This window comes from Fonsecaea pedrosoi, assembly GCF_000835455.1.
Source record: "Fonsecaea pedrosoi CBS 271.37 unplaced genomic scaffold supercont1.3, whole genome shotgun sequence".
NCBI classification, from domain to species: Eukaryota; Fungi; Ascomycota; class Eurotiomycetes; order Chaetothyriales; family Herpotrichiellaceae; genus Fonsecaea; species Fonsecaea pedrosoi.
In genome coordinates, this window is record NW_013550613.1 from 786,844 (window position 1) to 809,296 (window position 22,453).

At 53.0% G+C, this 22,453-nt stretch overlaps 12 protein-coding genes across 12 annotated transcripts; 6 read left to right on the top strand and 6 right to left on the bottom strand.

Moving 5' to 3' along the window:
* Positions 1–315: 315 nt before the first annotated feature.
* On the bottom strand, positions 316–3,908 carry Z517_04169 (uncharacterized protein; the record flags this gene model as incomplete). Its single annotated transcript, XM_013429500.1, has 9 exons — positions 316–1,363; positions 1,413–1,595; positions 1,645–2,073; positions 2,127–2,199; positions 2,257–2,996; positions 3,065–3,247; positions 3,325–3,344; positions 3,695–3,713; positions 3,778–3,908. The coding sequence occupies 9 exons, from the start codon at positions 3,906–3,908 to the stop codon at positions 316–318; spliced, it is 2,826 nt and encodes a 941-aa protein (XP_013284954.1).
* Positions 3,909–4,797: 889 nt separating this feature from the next.
* Positions 4,798–6,075, bottom strand: Z517_04170 (uncharacterized protein; the record flags this gene model as incomplete). The annotated part of the gene is made up of 2 exons (XM_013429501.1): positions 4,798–5,958; positions 6,007–6,075. 2 exons carry the CDS (start codon positions 6,073–6,075, stop codon positions 4,798–4,800), a joined length of 1,230 nt encoding a protein of 409 aa, XP_013284955.1.
* A 301-nt stretch (positions 6,076–6,376) lies between these two features.
* On the top strand, positions 6,377–7,933 carry Z517_04171 (uncharacterized protein; the record flags this gene model as incomplete). The annotated part of the gene is made up of 2 exons (XM_013429502.1): positions 6,377–7,661; positions 7,710–7,933. The coding sequence occupies 2 exons, from the start codon at positions 6,377–6,379 to the stop codon at positions 7,931–7,933; spliced, it is 1,509 nt and encodes a 502-aa protein (XP_013284956.1).
* An 843-nt stretch (positions 7,934–8,776) lies between these two features.
* On the top strand, positions 8,777–12,256 carry Z517_04172 (uncharacterized protein; the record flags this gene model as incomplete). The annotated part of the gene is made up of 1 exon (XM_013429503.1): positions 8,777–12,256. The coding sequence occupies one exon, from the start codon at positions 8,777–8,779 to the stop codon at positions 12,254–12,256; it is 3,480 nt and encodes a 1,159-aa protein (XP_013284957.1).
* Positions 12,257–12,969: 713 nt separating this feature from the next.
* Z517_04173 (uncharacterized protein) lies at positions 12,970–14,263 on the top strand (the record flags this gene model as incomplete). Its single annotated transcript, XM_013429504.1, has 2 exons — positions 12,970–13,270; positions 13,584–14,263. The coding sequence occupies 2 exons, from the start codon at positions 12,970–12,972 to the stop codon at positions 14,261–14,263; spliced, it is 981 nt and encodes a 326-aa protein (XP_013284958.1).
* Positions 14,264–14,788: 525 nt separating this feature from the next.
* On the bottom strand, positions 14,789–16,066 carry Z517_04174 (uncharacterized protein; the record flags this gene model as incomplete). The annotated part of the gene is made up of 3 exons (XM_013429505.1): positions 14,789–14,863; positions 14,961–15,612; positions 15,783–16,066. The coding sequence occupies 3 exons, from the start codon at positions 16,064–16,066 to the stop codon at positions 14,789–14,791; spliced, it is 1,011 nt and encodes a 336-aa protein (XP_013284959.1).
* A 583-nt stretch (positions 16,067–16,649) lies between these two features.
* Z517_04175 (uncharacterized protein) lies at positions 16,650–17,502 on the bottom strand (the record flags this gene model as incomplete). The annotated part of the gene is made up of 2 exons (XM_013429506.1): positions 16,650–16,841; positions 16,891–17,502. The coding sequence occupies 2 exons, from the start codon at positions 17,500–17,502 to the stop codon at positions 16,650–16,652; spliced, it is 804 nt and encodes a 267-aa protein (XP_013284960.1).
* Positions 17,503–17,901: 399 nt separating this feature from the next.
* On the top strand, positions 17,902–18,292 carry Z517_04176 (uncharacterized protein; the record flags this gene model as incomplete). The annotated part of the gene is made up of 3 exons (XM_013429507.1): positions 17,902–17,949; positions 18,045–18,169; positions 18,226–18,292. The coding sequence occupies 3 exons, from the start codon at positions 17,902–17,904 to the stop codon at positions 18,290–18,292; spliced, it is 240 nt and encodes a 79-aa protein (XP_013284961.1).
* Positions 18,293–18,435: 143 nt separating this feature from the next.
* On the bottom strand, positions 18,436–19,522 carry Z517_04177 (uncharacterized protein; the record flags this gene model as incomplete). The annotated part of the gene is made up of 2 exons (XM_013429508.1): positions 18,436–19,434; positions 19,487–19,522. 2 exons carry the CDS (start codon positions 19,520–19,522, stop codon positions 18,436–18,438), a joined length of 1,035 nt encoding a protein of 344 aa, XP_013284962.1.
* A 553-nt stretch (positions 19,523–20,075) lies between these two features.
* On the top strand, positions 20,076–20,639 carry Z517_04178 (uncharacterized protein; the record flags this gene model as incomplete). The annotated part of the gene is made up of 1 exon (XM_013429509.1): positions 20,076–20,639. One exon carries the CDS (start codon positions 20,076–20,078, stop codon positions 20,637–20,639), a length of 564 nt encoding a protein of 187 aa, XP_013284963.1.
* An 86-nt stretch (positions 20,640–20,725) lies between these two features.
* Positions 20,726–21,457, top strand: Z517_04179 (uncharacterized protein; the record flags this gene model as incomplete). Its single annotated transcript, XM_013429510.1, has 1 exon — positions 20,726–21,457. One exon carries the CDS (start codon positions 20,726–20,728, stop codon positions 21,455–21,457), a length of 732 nt encoding a protein of 243 aa, XP_013284964.1.
* A 410-nt stretch (positions 21,458–21,867) lies between these two features.
* Z517_04180 (uncharacterized protein) lies at positions 21,868–22,366 on the bottom strand (the record flags this gene model as incomplete). Its single annotated transcript, XM_013429511.1, has 2 exons — positions 21,868–22,044; positions 22,304–22,366. 2 exons carry the CDS (start codon positions 22,364–22,366, stop codon positions 21,868–21,870), a joined length of 240 nt encoding a protein of 79 aa, XP_013284965.1.
* Positions 22,367–22,453: the final 87 nt, after the last annotated feature.

Consider the following 22,453-nt stretch of genomic DNA (forward strand, 5'->3'; position numbering starts at 1 on the left):
TTCCTGGTTCTAGACCTTCGATTCTTAACAACTCCAGACTCCATTTTTTCCTACTGAGAATACTCCCATAAGGTGTGCAAGACTTTGTATCATCACATTCGCACACGCCCGTCATTTCGTCTTGAATCTACATGGCTGTACATGGTTATAGCACCGTTCAATGTCCACCCTTCCATTCATCAAGCCCCTCAATATTCGAGGCGGAAATATGTCCTGAACTCCGGCTTTTTCCAGGCAGAGATGTCCTGGCAATCACGTGTCCGAAACGGCGTGCGTGCATTGTGTCTTGCACTGTACCAACTCTGAGCTGACACGCTAGGTTCCGTCCATGTTCATGCCTGCCACTTCACCATTGATCCCAAAAAACTGGAACCAGTCTTCAACGTTGAGCGTTGTAGGGGCGACTGGCGCATTCCCGAGTGAACTAGTCGACCACCCGTCACTGTCATGCAATTCCATGCCTGCACCCATCATTCCTTGCATTCCTGGAGGCCATACTTGACTCTGCTGCTGTCCCTGCCCTGATATATCTATATGAGGCATAGACTGTCCGCCTGTGCTCATCCCGGTCTGTTGTCCCTGTAGTTGCTGTAGTTGAGGATCCACCGCATGGTTGAGAATGGGGCTTGTGCTCAGACCAATCACATCTCCAATTGTGCCGTCAGGAAATAGCTGATCTGGCTGGAAATTCTCCCACAGCTGTTGCGAGATGTTTGGTGAATCTCTGGTGACTAGGAACAGATCCGGCGGTGTGGCAGGGATCGAATATCCGTTGAATGGAGAGTTGGCCCGCGTAGGGCCTCTTGACGGCAAGCGTGACGCCCCTCGAGACCTGGATGGTGGTAAGTACTGTTCATTTTGCAGCGGAGGCGAGGCCAAGAAGTTGTGCTGTGGTTGTTGTGGTATATCGCGAGAAGGCGTGACGGCAGGGGTTTGAGGCCGCGAACGCTCGTAGGACATTTGAGGGGCAGGCGGTCCAACGTTGAAGGCGAGGTCGATATCGTCGAACTTGCGTTTGGCTGGATTTGCCGGCGGCACCGGCGGCGGTGCGGGTGCAGGGGTGGCACTTCCGATGCCATTTGAATTGCCGTTGGCGTGGTTTTGACCTTGATCCCGTTGGTTGACTTTGGCTCTTTGAGCCTTCTTCCCGGTGGCCTTTTGGAGCCTCTCCTCCAGCACTTTGTTACCGAGAATGGACTCAAACAAGGTGTGAACCATTTTGGCAACTAGCCAGACCTTCGACACCTCTTTTAAGGCGTTCATGCACACATTGATGCGCTCCTGACTTGCAGCTACCACTGACGGCACTGAAGAACGCATTTGGTAGACGTGCATAATGAGCGCAGAGAACAGACTGTACACACTGCAACAAGCTTTAGCGAGCGTACTAATGTCTAAGATCACCAACTTACATAAAAGCAGGCGTGTATTTGACTTGGTCGTGAGCAAGAAGGTTTTCCATGATTGAAGTGATCATTCCAGCAGCCTGGAAAGCAATTGTCCTCGAAGGATAAGCCATGTCGACATTTTCATAGTCATGGGGTTTTGCAGTGGCTGGCGGCATGTGGGCTCGGTGCAGCAAGCACAGAGTGGTACTGAGAAATCATCAGCGTATGATCCAAGTTGCGGATGCGACACACCTACTAGTAGTTGGAGTGCAGAAGCGCAGACCAGAAATGATGGCGTGAGCGTTCCCAATATACTTCACGAGGGCAGTTTTGCAGCCAGTCTGCAAGAGCCATATCGCTGTGAGTCAGGTCGATCGCGTTGGTCCGTCGAGCTTTTGAGGCGACCGAGTATTGCTGAGACAGCACAAGTCCCATGATCTCGCAGAGCTTGACATATTGCAAGAAGAACTGAATGTGCACCGGGTCGGCCTGGTAGTCATTGTTCGGATCGCCCTCATCTTCGATAAAATCCTCCTCGGTGATCATCTCCACGTCGGAATCGTCCGTGTTGATCGACACAGGTCGGCCTAGAGCCACGGCTACTGATCGATCTCTAGTAAAGAGCGACCACCATACTCTCTTCCACAAACGCTTATCTTGTCTGCTAAGTTGAGAACTTTCCACACTGTTGAAGACTATTAGTTAGCTCCGGAAATAAGGGGGGCGGTTTCCAAGTACCTTCGATGCATTCCCGCCCCCTGGGCAACCACAATGGCGACCCTGGTCCAGTAAAAGACATTCTTTGTCACATCTGCCGCAATGTTAGATCGAGGGTTGTCGGTAAATTCGGTGGCCGCTGATGCCTTACCTTCGGGGCCCTCCCAGTACCAGCCCATCAGAATCAAAGCCTGGACAATGGTGATGCGATCATCCTCATAATTCGCATCGTATAGAGCTTTTGCCCGTTTGTAGAAAGTCATTGCAGCCGGCGTGGTCGAGCCGGTTGCGTCCATCAGTTGCGGGTTGGTGCAGACTCTGGAACCAGCCAGCAAGATAGCCTGCAGCAGCAACAACGATGGCGGGTTCTTGGTATCCTTATATCTCTTCATAAAGCGGCTTCGATTGATGACTGGCACGATAGGAGCAACCCATCGAAAGTAAGCATCCACCAGCTCGTCACACAGCGCACGGGGTGGGAGAAGGAATGCACCCCTCTGCTGAAGGATCTCTATTTCCATCTGGTCAGGCTCTGTTAGGCGAGCGCGGGCGCCTCTAATGTTCTCCGGCAAGGGATAGTGAACAACATCTGTGGTGCCATGGCGGTCATGGACAAGGAGTGACAGGTTTGATGACTCTCCAAGATAGGCTACTCGCCCAGCTTCTTTAATCGGGGCTCGAGCGAATTTGGGCTTCATGAACTGTGCCATGGTGCTGTTGTTGGCAGCTTGTTGGGCGGCCTGCGCCTCTGACATCTGTGTCGAGGGAATGCCATCGGGTGAATTGTATCCAACAGTCGGCTTTGGTTGTGCTGGCCGCGCGGGGCGAGGCTCGGAAGGTGTCGCCGCCTGTTGCGAGTCGCCGGCCTCACTGCAGTGCTCGTCAGTATTGCTGGGTACTGTAGCTAGCTACTAGGAGACGAGGTTCGTGGGGGGTTCAAGTGATGACAATGACCTTACCTCTCCTCATCTTTGGCACGGGCGGCGTTGGCCCTTTTCCGCTTGGGCACGGGAATCCGGCATTCAATAGAAAAGGCAACACAATTTGTACATGGAACCCTAGAGACAGTCAATGACCAACGATCAGCGGTGACGATGGCAGATAGATAGTTCTCACCCGAGAGACGCTGCGTCGCATCGTACCTAATCCAGAGGAAATGTTAGAACTCGATCCAGTTTCGCAGTCTTCCTTTGGTACGGTGGTGGCATGGCAAACGTACTTTGCGGGCATGACATGTTTCTACACAGCAAATGCGTCAGCGATGTCTTCAACAAATATTGGAAACCTCTTTCCTCGACGTGTATTCACATGCTCATTGGATCACGATGGTGTCTCAGGAAGTCTCCAACTGCCAGCGACCAGATCGATCACAGAGTACCACATTTGGACCGAGGTTCTCGGTTTATCGCGATCTCCAGAGGGACCAAAGTATTAAGCTGACCATGTCCGCAGGATCGTTTATGACATTCTTTCAACTCGCGAGAGAGGCAAAGACCATCCATTACGCGAGCAACCAGATCCCATCCTGACCGCAATCCACGTCTCGTCGCAAGGTGAAAAGGACTTTCAGGAAGAGGAGGTGAGCTTACCACATGCTCGAGATGCGCGCTGTCTGCGAGGCGTGTTAGCGTATTGCGTCAATGAAAACAGAATGCTCGCGACAATCGTATACCTTCTGAAGCTTGGATGGCCTGGTGTTTGACTCGCAGGCGCGCTGTTCGTGGCGGGCTGGTCGCTAGATGCCTGCGATGGAGCTGATGCAGCAGGTGCCTGCGATTCGGACTGCGGGCTCAAATCACTCATGACTGCAGGCTGGCTCAGACCACAACGCAGCGAGTAAGGAATTTACGCTTGTTTAGAAAGCAGAGGTGCATTACAGACGACAGGCGACGGTCGCAAGGAAAATGGACAAGGCGGTGACAAGGTCGGCTTCAAAAAATTGGACTCGAAGAGACAGGGTTCCTGCAGAAGACGATCTGGTGGTTCTTGGGATACTGAGAGCACATGAGTGCCAGGGCCTGTTGTCTTGCCCGTCTTCCGCACTACTCGCCTGGTGGTGGGTGCCAGGGCTGGTCAGTGGTCCGCCCAAGGGAAATTTTTAGTGTGCCCATGCAGCATCGCCTACCCCCCATGGCCATCCCAATACTGTGTAACTCCGTACCGGATCCTCCGTAATTTGTCCAGCCAACCCGCCTACAAGCCCTGCAAGAGGGCTGCCACGGCTGCCGACGTACATGTACCTACCCACCTTCATTCCCCCTCCCCATATCCCCCTGTTGCGCTTTAGACGCACTCCGAACCCACCAGTCCCTTGATCTTTGCGGGGTTCCGGGGCTGCGCTACGATATCATGCTACCGACTCCTACAAGCACTTACTCGTAATAACTCGGCCGATTTGATTTCATGCACCAGTCAAAATGGGAAGAGCATTCCGGTTGATTTTCGATCTGCCCTCTCGTCGCGTTGTGTTCTCCTTCTATTGTGCCTGTGCGCAATCCAATGGCTGGCCGCTAGCTAGTCCATTCATGTATGTATTTCTTCTAGGTATAATAATAACACTTTAGCCCAGCCCTAAACTATCCATTCAACCCGCACCTGACTTCGTCCGACATGCTATTGCGCTGCGCCAAGTTACGAGGGAGTGCAACATCGCAGTTTGTCGCGTCCGAGAAAATACCGAGACCGACCACTGTTAATCCGGTTGATGCAATTCTTCCGCGGCGTCTTCCACATCGTCAGCGATTGGAGATGATGACTCAGTGCTCCATGCCCTATCGTCTTTGTCTCCTTTTGAGGCCTGAGCAGCCTCCTTGGTCGCACGCGCTTTCAGGAAGAAGTCGGCAGTACAAAGACCTCGGACATCTCCTGCCTTCATAGTCTCCATACGCTGCCCACTGTCCCTCTGCCGCTGGATCATCTCACGGACAGGCACCATTGCTGCTTCCCGGCAAGCCTCTTTGATCTCGCTTCCTGACATTCCCGCCATGACTCTTGACAAATATTCGAGGTCGAGATTTTCCTTGTCAAACTTGGTATCTCGAAGGATGATCTTCAAGATCTTGAGGCGCTGAGAGGCATTGGGCAGCGAGATGGGGAACCTTTTGGGCATGCGTCGCAAGATAGCGTCGTCAATATCGTGGAGGCGATTGGTGGCTCCAAGAATCAAAATTCGTTGTGGCTGACCAGAAGTGTTGGCCGAAGCTAACCCATCCCACAGCGTCATAAACTCGGCCTTGACCATGCCGCTTGCTTCATGCTCGCCACTGTGTCGCGTGCCCAGAACTGCGTCAATTTCGTCGATGAAGACAATCACCGGTTGCAGCTTGCGAGCCAGAGAGAAGACGGCGTTGACCAGTTTGTTGGAATCGCCGAACCATTTGTTTGTAACAGTCGATATATGTAGGTTGATGAAGCATGCACCACTCTCATGCGCAAGAGCCTTGGCCAGCATGGTCTTCCCGCAACCGGGAGGGCCATATAAGAGAACACCGGAAGGCGCCGCCAGTAGGGAGGAAGTCGTTGAGTAGAGTTCGGGTAAGATCAAAGGATATATGACTGACTCCCTGAGGTCCTCTATTATATCTGATAGGCCCCCAATATCGTCAAATGACACAGGTATATCCTCTGGAAACACTAGCTCTTGTAGGATGACTTCTTCATATTGAGACAGACGTAGATTTTCTTTCGGTATTCGTTCCGCAGGGGATCGTTTGGCAAGCTGGTTCTGTTGCGGATTATCCAGTCGTCGTAATATTGCGGCGGATTGCAAGCGAGTTTGCTCTTTCTGTTCCGCCTCTGGGTCGAGATTTATCTGTGCGAGGGCATACTTAATAATATAGTAGCCTCCAAACATCTGCTATGTGTTAGCAAGGACCATGGATGAGCCAACATGCAAACATACCAACGGGACTGTAATAGCCAGCTCTTGCAGCACTCGATGCCACCAGACATCGCCTCTATCAGGAGACATCATCGGAAGGACTTCTGGGCGACGGAAGATACAGTTGGAAGATACATGAAATGCTCGAGGTTGATAATATGAAAAAGCGACGACACCAGACGACTCGTCTTGTGATGATGCTATCCTGTTGAGTTGCCACTTCAACTGTGGCTAGTGGGATTTCCGAGGCTAACCTAAAATCCAACTCCACTGGTGGCTGGTGGCCAGGGCCGCTTTGTTTACATCACTTTCCTGTTCGGATTCTATTCAGCCTCTCAAACGGCCCTGTTGCACTTCCATCGTGGCCGACGTTTACTGATCGTACATTGATATGAAGGGCATTGCGGACCTGATCGACTCCGACATGGAGGAAGCGGTACCTTTTATCGACGAAAATTCGATTCTGTCTTCTGCCTCCGACGCGACCAATACTACCACCGCGACAGCGACGCAGACAAAACGCGGCCAAAAAAGGCAGCGCGTCACAATGCCCTCAAAAGCAAAGTCGAAATCAGAAAAGAGCGCTGCATCAGACGCCAAAACCCTCTCTTCGAGACGAACTGCTGGCGTGAAGCGCAAGGCGGTCGAAGATCACACAGCCGACCAAGATTCCAATGGTAACCTCGATGAGACGCTGAGAGACTCCGAGGCGCAGATATCATCAACCGCGCCGAAAGCTAAAAGGGGGAAGCGCGCCAAAACCAAGGCGAAAACAGCGCATGAGGCTGCAGAGACGGCCGAGAATGAACATGTGTGGAGAGAGAATGGAGAAGTATCACCCGTGGCAGTGCGCTCGAAACACGCCGCATCTCGCACGAAGAGGGAAGCTCCAAAGATCTCCGCCAAAATAAGCACTTCTACAAAACCGAAAATGGCTCTTCAACCTCAATCTTCTGCAGTGGTAACACCTCACGAGGAGAGCGAAGAGATTGGGGAAGAATCGGAAGTTGCTATGGCACCAAAAGGCAGGGCGACTGCGAGAGATACATCGAGAACGAGGCAGGATCCGCCTTATCGACGGCGGGCAGGAAGTGCGTCTGACACCGAACGAGGTGATCCTAACCTCCGGCGCAAGCTAGGAGATATCACCCGCAAGTTCGAGAACGTGGATTTGAAGTACCGTAATCTCAAAGAAGTGGGCATACACGAGGCGAACGCGAATATGGAGAAGCTCCGCAAGCAGTGTGAGGCGAGTGTACAGGCATCGAATAACCTAATAGCATCACTCCGGAAGGAGTTGGCCACGCAAGCCCCTCTAGCGCACGAGGCACGCATGCTCCGCAAACAGGTACAGAACCAGGAAGCAGAGATGGAACGAATGCGCGACACATCCTTGCAGCTTTCAACCTCTCTGGCCGATGCTCAAAACGAGATCAAAGGACTACAAGCCAAGCTGGTAGCAGCACGAGCATCGTCGGTTGATAACCCGAAACCTCCTAGCAGCGCGATGAAAAGTTCTACACAACGTCATCTCCCGGGAGAAGCTGCTCAGGCTGTGCAGATAGCACAAATGAAGGAGGACCTGTACAGCGACCTTACAGGACTTGTTATCCTCAACGTGAAAAAGACAGAAGACGGTGACACATACGAATGCATCCAGACTGGTCGTAACGGGAGTGAGTCTGACCTATGGTTCATTTGTTCACAAGCTAACAATCAGACAGCGTTGCATTTCAGACTGTTTATTGACCAGGAAATTGCAAAGGGTATGAGTTTCGAGGAAACGGAGTACCTGTACACACCATTGCTGGACCGCGACCGGGATCAAGAGATGATGAAGATAATGCCTAGCTATCTGACCGAAGACATCACTTTTGCAAGACACAACGCAGCCAAATTTTACGGCAGGGTCGTGGACACCATCACCAAGAAAAGGGGCGACGAGTGAACGAGTTGTAAGATATGATTTTATGTCCCCCTCTTGAGCTACCGTTTGGATCTCATTCCACCTTAGAAGCGATTCGGTTGTTCTGCGGGCTGAATATGATGTTAGGTCAATTTGGATAGAGCGATGGTTTGGGACGATGAGGAGGCCGTGTTGCAGGTGTATTTCGAAAGATAGGACATACGCCATTGTTGAGCACACACACAGCACATTACCCCAAAGCCATATGATATATCTGCCACGGTCATGACGCGAGAGGGAGAGCTGATCTACCAAGTCAGCAAGTCCAGTCCGCTCCACAGTGGCTCTGGTGGCTCGGCGGAACGCGGTTTCTCCGCATCCCGCATTGTACGTGTCGCTATCGCCTGGCTGCGCTAACTCGTCCACTACCCCTCCATGTGCTCCTCTGTCACCCATGCTCACTCTACGCACCAATGCACCCAAGCTAGATCTGCCTAGCCAATTGGTCATCCTTCAATGCGTTGCTATGATTGTCATCCATCACTTTCTTGACCACAAAAGACGTCGAGACCATCACTTGTCTTAGGCCGAGAGCCCTCCATATCGTCAAGTGCGTCCTCATGTCTACATGATACGGTCGGATTCGGGCCCGCCATTGCTGGTCCTCTGACCACGAACGATACCGAGCTGCTCTCTGGCGACACCGCCACCTCATCGAGTTCGCCTACATCCTCAGCACTCTCCGGATTTCACTCCAGGCCCTCGCTATCTCAGCCCCTCCAGTCAGAACCACTATTTACTCAACGCAGGCAACACCGTGAGCTTCGAGACGAGTCAACCCGAGTATCAATGGCCTCTTTTCGAACAGACTCCCTTTCTGCCAATATGAGGGTCCTACGTCTAAGAGCCGATGTCTCTCGCGCCCCTCGAGTCAGTGCAGTCCAAGTGCGAACACTCTGGTGGTGGGGACGGCAGACAGGGAGCCCCTGGTCCCCCACAGAGGACTTTGAAGAGCGTGCCAGAAGACATCACAAAATTATGAAATCAAGATACTACAAAGTACTTCGGAGGAGAGCGTTATGGGAGTCAGAAGATGCATATGTTCGACCATTGCGTCACCATCGCCTTTGGGCCCACCGCTATTGCGACTATAAGCCATTATCTTCTACAGGGGCATCCAGCCAAGGACCAAAAGAGCCTGATAACGAACAAGACAATCATGCTCAGACCATATACAAAGACTTTGATGCTTTCCGAGAGGCTGTTGACCGTGCTATAGCACGAGATCCATACAGAACTCTGTTCGGGAGACGGCTCCAGAGTCCACCGTCAGTCAACAATTCATCATGGACATCTTTCTCTTGGTTTTCCGACCCCAAGGAGATCAAAAAGGAGCACAATATTGAAGAGCCAAGCCCTGCTCCAAGTGTGGCTACCAATGCGGCAGCAGAAACGAGAACGTCTTCTTTCGAAACAGAGCCAGACAAGCAAGAGGTAAGGAAGTCGACTATTGACGTTGGCGAGGAAGAATATGAATACGACCCAATCTCCATGAGAAAAGTTCCCATAAAGAAGCGTTCCGCAGAACCTGGACGGAAGGAAGAGCCTGGACCAGTGCAGTCCTCAGCAGTGCCAGAGCCCGAAAGGCAACCTCAGCGACCCAAAGAAGATAAAGCGTCGTCTGACGAGCACTCGAAGCAGCCATTCTTGAAAAGCCTGTTCTTCCAGGAACATGGAGTTGATATACCAGTCAAGACCTATAAATCCCACAGGGTCTACGGCTATGGTGCTTCGGACAAGAACCCGAGTGATGATCATCCAGCTCCAAGTACAAAAACAGAAGGCTTCCACAGCTCGAGGAAAGAGGAACTCCGGGACTTGATGTCCCGGGCCAAGGGTAACAACATAGACACAACTGCTCTCTTCACAGAGCTTAGCGAACAATCACAGTCAGAGACTGTCACGAGCGATACCACTGCTCTTAAGATGCCCCGAGAATCGCCTGAGCCGGACGACACTCTCCCGCTGTTCTCAGGAACTACCTACGAAGCAAGAGCTCGCAAAGAAGCCGAGACCAATGCTTCGGATTGGCTGTCTAGAGAAGGTTTCCGTGAACGAAACGAGGACTCTGCAAATGCCACAAATTCACATGGCTCTTCGGTCAATGAAGCAATCAGCGTAACCAAGAACAAGCTTGAGCCGGCCCTCGAAAGAGTGAACAGAAAGACTGCTCTCGATCAAACTGGGAAGTCACCACGGCTGCAGACTGCTCTTGATCGGCAAATATCTGCAGCGCCGCAGTCCACCCCTTTTATAGAGAAACAAGTCGGAATAAATGACGTACCGGCGACTTTAACAAGTGAGAAAACGGAGGCTGGAGACTCGAAGAGGACAGCCAGAGAAAGACTCGAAACGGACTTTGAGGCTCGACAGCAAGATGCCGCGAACGAAAGCATCGTCTCACCCAAGACGCCAAAGCTCGAAACTCCGACTAAAAGATTGACCAAAACCCTCAATAATGTCTGGGAGCACATCCGGGAGTATCCCAATGGAATCGTAGCCAAAACGATGAACTCCATGACGAACTTGAACGAGAATTACAAGAAGTATGTTCGGCACGATGCCGTAAAGGGATTGACCGACAAGCTCGTCTTTAAAGACGAATCGCTACAGAAAACTCCGTCCATTTACAAGTCCAACATCAAGCCCCAAAATTTGGCGACTTTCACACCTTCACACACAGTCCTCGCTGATGAAAGCAAAGCCTTGCAACGCACAGCTGACTTGCGTGAGGCGACAGAGAACGCGAAGAAGGACGAGGAACTGAAAAAGGCCCAGATGTCGCAGCTGGCTGCAGATATACAGGCTGTCTACGAAAGCGAATATGGACCCATCAATGCTGAACACAGGCAGCCAGCACAATCTTCCCCAGAGGCCAGAACTGTGGCTTCTGCCTCCAGCACTTCTGAGCGCGACGTTGGTAAACCTCACCCGCTTTCTACCGCGAGTGTCCGACCAGGGATTACCACAAACCCAGTGATTGATAATCATATAGGCAAATTCGAGCCTAAGTTCGCGAGCCTGGTGGATGAGGCGAAGCAGATCCGTGCCGAGCTTCGTGATGTCGAGGTCAAGGCTCAGGAGGTTGCGGGTTTCCGTCAAGCTTCATGTCAAGCAGAAGTGCAAGAACAGGCAGAGGAAGTGAAGCCGCCTCTTCACAAGCTGAGCGACGTCATGCAAGGGGCAAAAGAAGTGAGAAGAGAACTACACGAAGCTCAGAATACGATAAGACGGATTGGAAGCGGGAGACCCGCTACTGCTTGGAATGCTCCTCAGTTGTCAGGCTCCGACTTTGGTAAGAAGAGGATTGACATTAAAGTGCAGAAAGGCGACGACGCGGTTGAAGCTCCGACTGAGAGCGTTTTTCAACAGAACACAAACAGCGATGCTGACACGCAAACGATCGCACAGCCTCAACAGGAGGAGGAACCAAAAACGGTTCCGGAACCGGTCCACACCCCCTCAGGATCACCTGTGTGGAACGATGAGCAACCTCCGCCAATCGAAAGCATGAAAATTAAAAAGTTCGATTCTCCCTATCTCATTCTTACGTACGACACCGCGGCTGAGAGGATCAACTTCTCTCCTATGAATCAACCGACCACCGAATTGCCCAAGTCCAACAATGTCATCGGGATTTTGGGCCGCCTTAAAAACGCGCCGGAATTCCTGAAGCACTTCCAAACCATGCAGAGAGCAGGATATTCGTTGTACAATGGAACTGATAACATGTTGATTTTCCAGAAGAAGCAAGCAGAACACGTCACAACTTCGAGTATGATGCAGGCTGCAAAAGAGAAAACATCTACACCTGGAGTTGATATTTCCTCCCGGCGACCAGATCAAGAAGCTGCCACAGTGTTGGACGAGCTGCCAACCGAGTTGGACCCGGTCCCTGGCCCAGCAGCTCCCAGAGCCCCCGTATCTCGTCCGCCTGGAAATCAGCCAAGAGTGCGAAGGCAGGAGAATGTGTTCTCTGGAACCATCCGTCCGAATGCGTTGTCATCCTCGTCGCCTCCTCAGGCGCCAGACGAAAAGTCCGCAGCATCAGACTCGGTCAGGGGCAGTCGTGATACACAGGACGAGGGTCTCTTGAAACGGTTCATGACCAGAGTTAAGTACATGGTGTTGACTCTGGCTGCGCTCGGTTTTGGTGCCTACTCGATTGGTTTTGTTGCAGAAGGGCTTAGTGCTCATAACCAACAACAAAGAGGGATTGATAATGGAGATGTCCAGGGACCGAGAAAACGGATTGTCCTAACAGGTCAAAGACCGGGAATCTTTAGCACAGAGAGTTCCCGGTAAGGCCTGCAGAGGTCGTGGCCGTCGGGTTTGTCCAGATTGGAACTGTTTACCGATACGAAGAATAATGCGACGATGGAAGCACCAGTGTCAGATATAGGTCTCTTGCGGGGTGACGTGTAGGCGGCGCTGGAGGAAAGTTATCATTATAATGTATATACCAGATCCGCTCTTGGTTTTAGTTTGTCTTGTTATTATAGCGACTCTACTCCCCATACCTCAGTTTTCTCAAAGGTTCCTCTACAAATACATGAAGACGTGTACTCGGCATTATCTAGCCTCGGACACTTCGACTGCCGCTCCTGTTATCGTATCAGGCGAAGCACTTATATTGTTCTGGAAGGTCACAAGGCTGGAGAAAGGGGAGCTGACATGGCAGTGGAAAATAGTCATCCACCTTCCTCTTTTGGCTACACGGTTGGTTTAGCCCATATCAGTCGGGTTACTTGACGTCTTCTCTGCCGTCCTTCTGTCGAAGCTCTGCCCTCCATTACTACATACATACTAGGTATACTCGACAGACACACAGATTTTCAAAGAGACGACCACACACCTGGTACACAAAAGGAACAAGATCCTTTGGGAGTGACTCGAGAGGAGGGTGGAGGCAACCGCAAAAGCTCAAGAGAAGAGAATTGCGTATCCATCGCAGATCACACGCCACGTCACGTCACGTCGCACCCACGCAGAGCTCTTCGGACCACTGCACCCAAAACATGACGACCGCCTCCGTACAAAATGACACGCGCAAAACGGTACTGATCACGGGCTGCTCGGCGCACGGTCTGGGCCACGCACTGGCCATCGCATTCCACAAGGCCGGGCTGCGCGTCTTCGCCACGGCGCGCCAGCCGAGCAAGATGGCTCGGCTGGAGGAATTGGGGATCGAGTGCTTGCCGTTGGATGTGCTGGATGAGGAGAGCATCAAGGGCTGCGTCGAGGCCGTTAGGCGGTTGACGCGGTGGGAGGGCGAGGACGAGGGGAGACTCGACTGTTTGGTGAATAATGCTGGCGGAGGTACGTCTTTATTCTTTTCTCTTGGCCTTTTCCAAGGGGGGCGTCAGTTCTTCTGCTGGCTGAGGTTGTCTTTTTCTTTTTGTGGTGGGTGGGTGCTGTGCTCTTTCTTGGAGGCTCTGAGGTCTTGAAAGGCTGGAGTATAGAGGGATGGTACTCTGGCATGTCCAGCACCATATCCTGTTGTCTCCTCCTCAGGAAGCATTTTCCCCATACACCCCAACCTGCGTCCTTGATTTATGTTGTTTGAATGGAAACGGTCCACCTCGTCCTCGACCTGCCTGTAACGGAAGAACTAACTTCTATCCACGAAAAGGCTACAACATGCCCGTCGCAGACCTTTCCATCCCGGACGCCAAAGCCCTCTTCGACCTGAACGTATGGTCCTGCATCTCTGTGACGCAGGCATTCCTACCACTGCTAATCAACGCCGCCCGACCCTGTACTCATTCTTCTTCTTCTTCACGGACCCCTCCCAGCCTGATCCTGAACAACACGTCCGTGTCGTCCGTCGAGCCCACGCCGCACAACAGCGCCTACCACGCCAGCAAGGCCGCCGCGGCCATGTTCTCGACGCACATGCGCATCGAGCTGCAGCCGTTCGGCGTGCACGTCGTCGACCTCAAGACCGGGTGCGTGCACTCGCACTTCCACGCGAACCACCAGGACGGACGGGCCAGCTTGCCCCCCGGGAGCATCTACGCGCCCGTGCGCGAGCAGACCGAGAGCGCGATGCGCAACGCGTTCCCCATCCGCGAGGACCCGGAGAAATGGGCCGCCGACGTGGTGAGAGACGTGCTCACGCCGTGGAATAAAGCCTCTTCTGAGAGGAGTGTCCGTGGCTTGCCCGTGGAGATCTGGCGCGGCACGGGCGCCTGGCGCACCTGGTTCTACAATTGCACTTTCTGGCCCGTTGGGTGGTGGGATGAGTGGTGGAGGAGGGCCGTCGGACTGGATCTGTTGAGGGAGAAGGTGAGGAAGAGTTATGGGGCGTAGTACCGTAGGTACCAAAGAAAGTTGTGGGAGTTGATTGGGCACACAAATTGTATTGTGTTACTGCGCACGCCACGCCCCTCAGCTGGCGAGTCGAGTATCTATAGAGGGAGGGCAAGAGGAACACCTCCCAAAATTTCAGAGTCGGATTTCATACGCACGCCCTTGCTGGTTCTGCTGCAGCGAGAGTCGCTTCATATCCTCGAGATCCACAAGGTCATCACATAACATCACATCCACCTCAGCTGGCTCATTCCTTCAGCCTTGGCTTGGCCCGAGTCGAGACATTTCGACAGCACGAGAGGACATACGCCCACCGTATGTATGACTGCCAGCATTATCGTGCGTTGTAACCATCCTGGGCACCCTAGGCCGCAGAGACCGAATCCGAGAAGAAAATAAACCCATTGTCCCAACTTTTGGTCTACCTCGTACAAGTTGTCATCCGAAATGCGGAGGATAGTAGCAGATAGCCCGCCCAGAAACAACCTTAACGCCGTAAGAGTCATTGCAGGTGTCGAATAGGTCTCATAACTCTTCGATTTTCGTCATGAAATTCCTCCTCATGTTCGCGTTGACGACACCACCAACGCCAAACGCGGGCTGTAGATTTGATAACAGGTTAGCTACCGATCTCCACATCCCTTTTTCCACAACGTAGAAATCTGATGGAGCGTATGCAGAATAGTCATGGACTCACAATGATCCTTCCCATCCGAGCAAAAGCACTGACGCCCCAGTCCCGCACGACCCGAGAATATCGTGCTCTAAAACCCAACCGACCCTGTCTATTGTACAGATCCAATCCCAGTAGGTGGATCGGAGTCGATATCAATTGGATGGCAGCCGGCGCCATAAACTGGGCCGTGTTCATCCTGCCCGACTCCGTGGAGAGAATGCGAGAAAACCGCGACCTCACCTCCAGAGGCAGGTTCGCGAGTTGTGGCGCGATGATGGACGGCAGATTGAACGACGCAAAGATCGTCAAACTATCCCGCACGGCAAAGAGGCTGTAAGAGAGCTTGGGAACGGCTGCCCCCGTGGAAGAGGACGCGGCCCCAAACATCCTCGCAAAGCAGGAGTCTTTATACACACACGCGCTCATATTCACCGACGAGGTCGCAATGAACTTGGTCGCGCCAGAAGAGACTGTAGAGGCTGGCTTGGACGCAACTGTCGAGTGGAGCGTGTCAACGGCGTTGGCTGTCGTGTAGGTTGACAAGTACAAGGCGAAGATCAACAGGAACGGCCTGGAGAAAATGAACGTATGTGGACGGGTGATCGCGGGACGCAAGGATCGCCAGAGGCAGGACGAGAAGGAGGCGCCATTCGCAGCCTTCTCAACTATGGATCTGGTCCTTGCTGTTAGTGGCACCTACTTCCAACGTCCGGCCCGGACAGGACCCCAGCAGGACATCGAACAAGCAGACCCGAGGACCAAGTCTGGAGTCAAGTAGCAAGAGCCCGCCTGCTCCGCTCTCCCACGCAATCGAAAGTATCAAAGCTCTCCGGAACCACGTACCGGTCAATGACAGTTATTATGGGAGCAATCAAGACCGAGGCGCTTGCAGCAGAGGTGACATCCGCGCCCAGTCGCAACCCCAGATTCCTTGTGTTCCATTGCACAGGTTTCTTCTGCTCCACCGACACGTTTCCCACCGACGGGAGGTGCACGTGGGGTTTGGGGATAGAGACCGCCTTCGAGCAAACCGGCAGCTTCTCCGAGAGTTTGTCGTTGTCTTTGTTCTCGAGCAGAGGTTCCTGCTGCTGCTGCTGCTGCTGCTGCTGCTGCTGCGGCTGAGGCATGGTGATGGCGGGGGCTCCTGCGCGTCGTGCATTGAAGCCGTGGCACCTTGAATTCGAGGGCGTTGAAGCTCGTGTGGGGTATCAGATAGATCGCGCAGAGGTACCCGATCGTTTCGAGATCGTCGTCGTCTAGCTGACTGTGTTGCTGAGCAAGACCATTGTCAACTTGAGAAATTATTAGATTTACGCCGCAACACATGGAATTTCAATCGAGTCCCTGCGCGCCTTCGGGTCATTGTCCACCGACCCGACATCGGCCCGGGGCCCCAAACATGAGGCTAGCCATATATTTGGATGCTATTGCAAATCTCGAGAGTAGAGCGACAGAGGATTGAGACGACAATGTCAGGTTGAGTAGATGTATATTTCCCTCTGGTTACGCGGACAGACTCTATATCTGCTCGACCTGCTGTTCACCAGCTCGTAGGTGGTCAACCGCTCATGTAACGACCGCCAACGGCTACCTGTCATGGGAGGGTAGACAGATCGAGTAGAAATGCTTTATATGCGAGACACAGTCGAATGTGTACAACAATATTTGAAGGTCAAACAGCCTCTTCCCCCGTTGAGCCTGGGTGCGCCATTATAAGTCCTTCTTTTCCTTGAGAATCTTTGCTTCAACTTGCAAGGCCTCCTTTCTGCCTGTACTGTGTCTGTTGCCGACTGCGTTTTCTCCGCCAATGGCCTTGAATGCTTGGTAGAATGTCCATTCTACAGCCTCCTCCACGGGTTTGTCAAACAGATATGGCAGTGCCGGAACCACCGAGAGACCAAGCTATGATTTTGTCAGTCTCGAACAAAAAGTCTCTGGACGCTTCACTCACTCCGATCGGGGCCCAAGTTCTAATAGCTGGATTTGCCGCACTCTTGAGCGCCTTCCCGGAATACTTCACGATCGAGTGGATCGTAAACGCGGGCAACCCCATTGATGCGAGACTTTGGAAAATAGCTCGCTGAGCCATCACAGCCCGATAGTCTTCGATCGCAGGGATGTGAATGGGTTGTTGTGGTGCTGCCTCAGCATCGGCCTTGCCCAGAGGTTCTTTTGGTGTTCCATCAGAGCCCTCATCGGCTTGAGGATTTAGCAGCCTCTGATTCCTCTTGTATGCCTTGTATCCCTCGTGCCCAACATCACCGAGCACGTATGCCCATGACACCGCGTACGCGCTTCTAACGAGTATGGGGTGTGCGACCGGGCGAAAGGACTCGCCAATGTCCGAGGTATACGCAACATATCGATGGGCGCTCAACATGATGGTACGCAGACGGTTCGCGTACGCGGCATATCGCATGCTGGTGTCGGTTGTGTCGGGCCCTGCCCCCTCGTAAAAGTTGTCCATCCAGTCATCTTGCTTGTCGACCAGCTTTTGGAGGTCTTTGTTCAACTGCTCGCGTGGGAAGGCAGAGTTTGGGCGGTCTCCTTCACTGCCGGCCATTTTGGGGAGTGCAGGCGGAAATGGAAAACTTCAACAGGCGCGTTTGCAGTTGCCTGTCGCCCAATATAACCGGCTCATATGGTATGGAGGCAAAAAAAGCCTCAGGATCGCGTCGTACCAGTTACTGGTTTGGTGCAATGACCCTTCCCTGCAGCTTCCGGAGCCTTCCCAGCTCCCCGCCGAGATGAGGCGCAGGCGATTTAGGCGGACAACTGCACAAGTGTGTGATGTGGCCCACCGTAGCAGGTGGTGCGTCCGGCGGGTCATTGAACGAAGCTCCAGCAGCTCAGACGCAAAATCTCGGGGCCGCAGTTCGACTGCTTCACCTTTTCACAATCCCGCACAACTCCCACACCATCTCGAACAGATCCCCCTCGCAAAGCCCGTCAAACCGTCAAGATGGTTGCTATGTACAATGTCGCAGGCCGCCAGGTCGGATCCCACTGGGTACGTGAGCGTGATCCATCCCGCTCTGTCACAATTCAATCTGCGTTGAGGAAATGTCCTCCCTCGGACCGCATCGACTGACTATTTATTTGTAGCTGGCTATCGCTACGCTCAGCACCGCATTTGGTCTGCCCTACCTGCTGACGAGAGGCGGTGGAGCCAAGAAATCGACTACACCTCCAATCAACGCCTCAAGCAAGGACGAGGAGAAGTTCATTCAGTAAGAAGCTTTACGCCCGTTGTTCGCTGCCGAAGCTCTCCCTAACACCTTGGCAGGGAATTTCTACAACAGGTGGAGCAAGAGGACAAGGGCAACAAGATCTCGGAGAAGGAGGCGCATTAGAGAGAAGAACAGCAGCATGAGAAAACATTGGTTCGGACGAACCTACGCATTGTACATAAGCTAGACGGATCGAAAACCACCACACCAGACTTGAAGTTCTTTGGACAGAGGAGATCGCCTCGGTCCTTGTGTCACAATGTCCACTATGGTCTCAGCTGGAACGATTCCCCATCCTCTGTTGGTCGTCCCATCTTGACATCGGCAAAGCCTTGCTTCAAGTCCATGATAATGGAAAACAAGGTTTGGCTGGTATTCTTCTCACCTACGGCTCGGTTGATAGCGACGGGATAGTTTTTCTCGTCCTTGAGAATCTCCTTCAAGTTTTCCATGGTCGGTTTGCCAATGTCCTTCATTAGCTCTTGGATCCTGTCGAGCCTAAAAGGGGAGTCGGCGACAAGTACGTTCCCTGCCACCTTGTGCTGCTTGACCAAGTGATTGGAGTGAGTACACGACCCACGCAATGCGCCGTCCGTGTCCATGGGCATTTCCACAATGTCAAGTGCTGTACATTCAAATCCAACGCCCCCAGTTGCAGCGTCAGCGATGGTGATGTGACAAGCCGAAGCCACTCCTGCTTTACGAAGCGCGGCTGCTGCTGCGTCTTTAGAGGTGCTATTGAGTGCCGTCCTCAGCGCAAGATGGCAAGGAAGCTTGTCGAAAGAGACGCCCGGCGCTTGGATGGCATTCAGCGTGACGCCGACACCTGCCGAGTTCATTCCAATCTTGCCAATGATTCCACCTTCGCTCATCATATGGATTCTGGGTTTTCCGGGTTGCTCAATCGAGAGACAGATGATGTTGGGTGTTTGGTCAAAGTTCCAGTCCCAGTTCTGCGCAAGGAAACTCGCATCTGACGTCTTCCAGGCCAGCGCGGTGCAGCCGTCACTCACCATGCCAAAGGCAATCTCGGTGCGGACATTCAGTGCGACGATTGATTCGAGATCGAGGCCCGCGCCGTCGGCAACGCCTTGCATCTCCTCGACGTATTCTGGGTACGAATTTTGCAACCAGGGCAGGGACTTTCGCGCTACATCCTGCACCTGTGGCCACGAAAGCTTCGCCCTCTCCTTGAAGTAAGCGCCATAGAAGGCCATGCTTCCGTGAACCTCGGTTTTGGCTGCCTCGCCATGTTGACGACCAATCTGAGCATGTCAACAGTTGTACATCTCACGAGTTTTGACAGCGAAATCTCACCTCGTATGGCGTCCCTGAACACTTGATATGCTTCATTTTAAGGCTATTTGGTTTGTGTCTTGGTCTTGCGGCGGGGAAAGAGAGATGGAGACTGCTACACACAAACAAGAGAGAAGCAGGAGATCAATGCCATATTATTCATTGTCTTTGGCCTCGGGCCCCGCAAAGGTGCGGAGTTGCGCGGAGGCGGGCGATATCTGTTGTACAGGAATACTTGGATGAGGAAGTGATAGCAGTCTGAATAGGCCGTAGATAGCAGAATGGATGGTAGAGGTCCATGATGATTCGAGCATTTCCCTTCTCTGAATCTTTGATTCAGTGGCCATTCCATCGACAAGCCTAATAGGGAAGGAGAGTTTGTTGTGTGGCTGAAGTCGCAGTCACCGAATAATCAATCTCGCCAAATGTTGCTGGCCACCCTTTGACTTCATTCGTCCCTCCGTCCATTCACTGACCATTTCTCCAAATCCTCCCAGAAAGTCAACAAGCACTCCGCTACACAGAGCTCCTCTCTTAAAAAGCCCTGGAAAGATCCCTTTCAATCCCCGCAGAAGTTCTTCCTCCGGTACGCGCGCGACAAGCCGAATGAATGCGGGCTCCTTTCCCTCTAGCGCTGCGCATTGGCACCGACATCATTGCCACGAACCGCATCTCGGCATTGCTCCAACCAGATGTCAGACGCCTGGTCAGGCTGGCCAATCGTTTCCTCGTCCCCGCCGAGCTCGAGGATTTGAGACGCCGCTTCCCGCACTGGCAAGATGACGCAGGTCGTCAGGACCAGCTCGCTAGAAAACAGGTGGTGGCCTGGATCGCCGGCCGCTGGGCGTCCAAGGAGGCAGCCAAAAAGGCCTGGGACGCTTCATTACTCAGCTTTCGCGATCTGAGGGTCGGAATTGAATCCGACGGCGCCGTCCACGTCGTCTGTGATACGCGTCCAGAGGCTCCCGCGACCACGGCCACTTCGGATGATTCCACCATCAAGGTGACCGAGCAGGTGGCCCAACTCAGCATCAGTCACGACGGAGAATACGCCATCGCAACAGTTCTTGCGACACCCTTACACCCAGACATATCGGCCGAACTCGGAAGGAGGAAGGCCGAGGCCGAAGCAAAGATTAAAAGGGTTCGTAGTCCTCCTCTTGGAGAGACTTGAGTCACCACAACCAGGCTACGCCAGACTGACCTTTTCCAACATCCTTCTGGGTAGAGGTAGACACATTTGTGAGCACTGCATTGACAATGGCGACGGCACAAGGTGGATACTCGGTGGTCCATGAGCACGATCCCCGCTGGACGGCCGTGGACCAGTATACAAACGCCCATCTGCTCGCCCCTGGACGGAACAAATACCACGAGGCGTTGGAATTCGCGCGATCCAATTCTCTCGCCAAGGGTCTGCCAGACATTGCCGTCTTCGCTGGACAGGGAAAGTTCCTATCGCTGCAAATCCAGGTGACCGGCGCGAAGAACATTCTGGAGGTCGGCACCTTGGGGGGATACTCTGCCATCTGGCTGGCCGCAGGGGCGGGGGAGGACGGCAAAGTGACGACGGTCGAAGTCAACCCGGAAAACAAAAAAGTGGCCGAAGAGAACATTGCGCACGCGGGCCTGAGCGATCGAGTGACGGTGCTCCTGGGGCCGGGCATCGAGGTTCTGCCCGCGCTGCTCGCCGAAGTCCAAGCCGGCAAGCGCCCGCCTTTTGACTTTGTCTTCATCGACGCCGACAAGGAGAACAACCTGGCCTACTTTGAGTACGCGCTGCAGATGACCAAGCCCCGGACGAGCATCTACGTCGACAACGTCGTCCGCCGGGGTCTGTTGGCCGACGAGGCCGCCAAGGACGATCCTCGCGTCGCCGGGGCGAGGAGACTGATTGAGGCCGTGGGCAAGGATGACCGGGTCGATGCGGTCGTCATCCAAACGGTGGCGGAGAAGAACTATGACGGCTTCCTAATGGCCTTGGTCAAGTAGATGCATTGTGCAGGTGGTAAAGAGCATAATATAATTTAGGAGGTGATTGACCAGTCAGTCTCGCCCGCTTTGATAAGTCATGGGGCGTTCTGACTCTCGCTACCAACGACTGTGATGTGAATGCGAATTCTGAAGTATCACTTGCCTTTGATGGGGGTCATGCCCCCCCGGTAACTAGTTAGGTAGACACTTGGTTAATTGGTTAAAGGAGGTCAAGTATTCCATCTCCACCCTCTTCTTCTGCCTCTACATACATAGTACCTACGTTACTCATATAGTCTTACATAGATCATACTTTGAGTTGGTAGCAATCTTCCCGGTTAGTCTAACTAAATAGTATAGGATTCTCCCTCCATCTCTACCTCCTTCTCCCTCTCCCCATCCTTCTTCTCTTTTTTCCTTGGGCCTCCTCAATGATCTTTATCTTCATCCTTACTTAAATCTCTCAACGTCCCCGGCCGATGCGCGACCCTTTTCCCATTCTGGTCCGTAAAGACCACTGCGGGCGGGTGTGTCGCGCCTTTGACGTCTCTCAGCAATTCCTCTGCCTGTTGCGAGTCGTCGTCACCAGGGAGAATTTGTTCGACCTAGACATACCGTCAACACCAACCCCCGGGGGGGGGGGGGGGGAACGACTTAACAGCGTGACAACGGAAAGGAAAAGAAAAAGAAAGGCGAATCTAGCCGCGACGGACAGACGAACCTGTCCCTCATGTTTCCCGCCTCGATACTATTATCCTCCAAACCTCAGAAAGTTCCCCTAATTAGCATCTGACTCTATACCCCGTTTCTCGTCATGCCTCGGCCTCCTGTTCTCTATTCTATGAGTGGAAATGCTGTACGTACAGGCGTGCTGACCGTGTCCCCTTTCGCGATTTGCACTCCGCCCTTGGACTTGATCTCGGACATGGCGACAAGGTGTTCTCTCACACTCTTATACACATGTGAAAGGGGAGATGGTTGTTTTTTTGGGGTTACGTCTTGTGTGATTTCGCT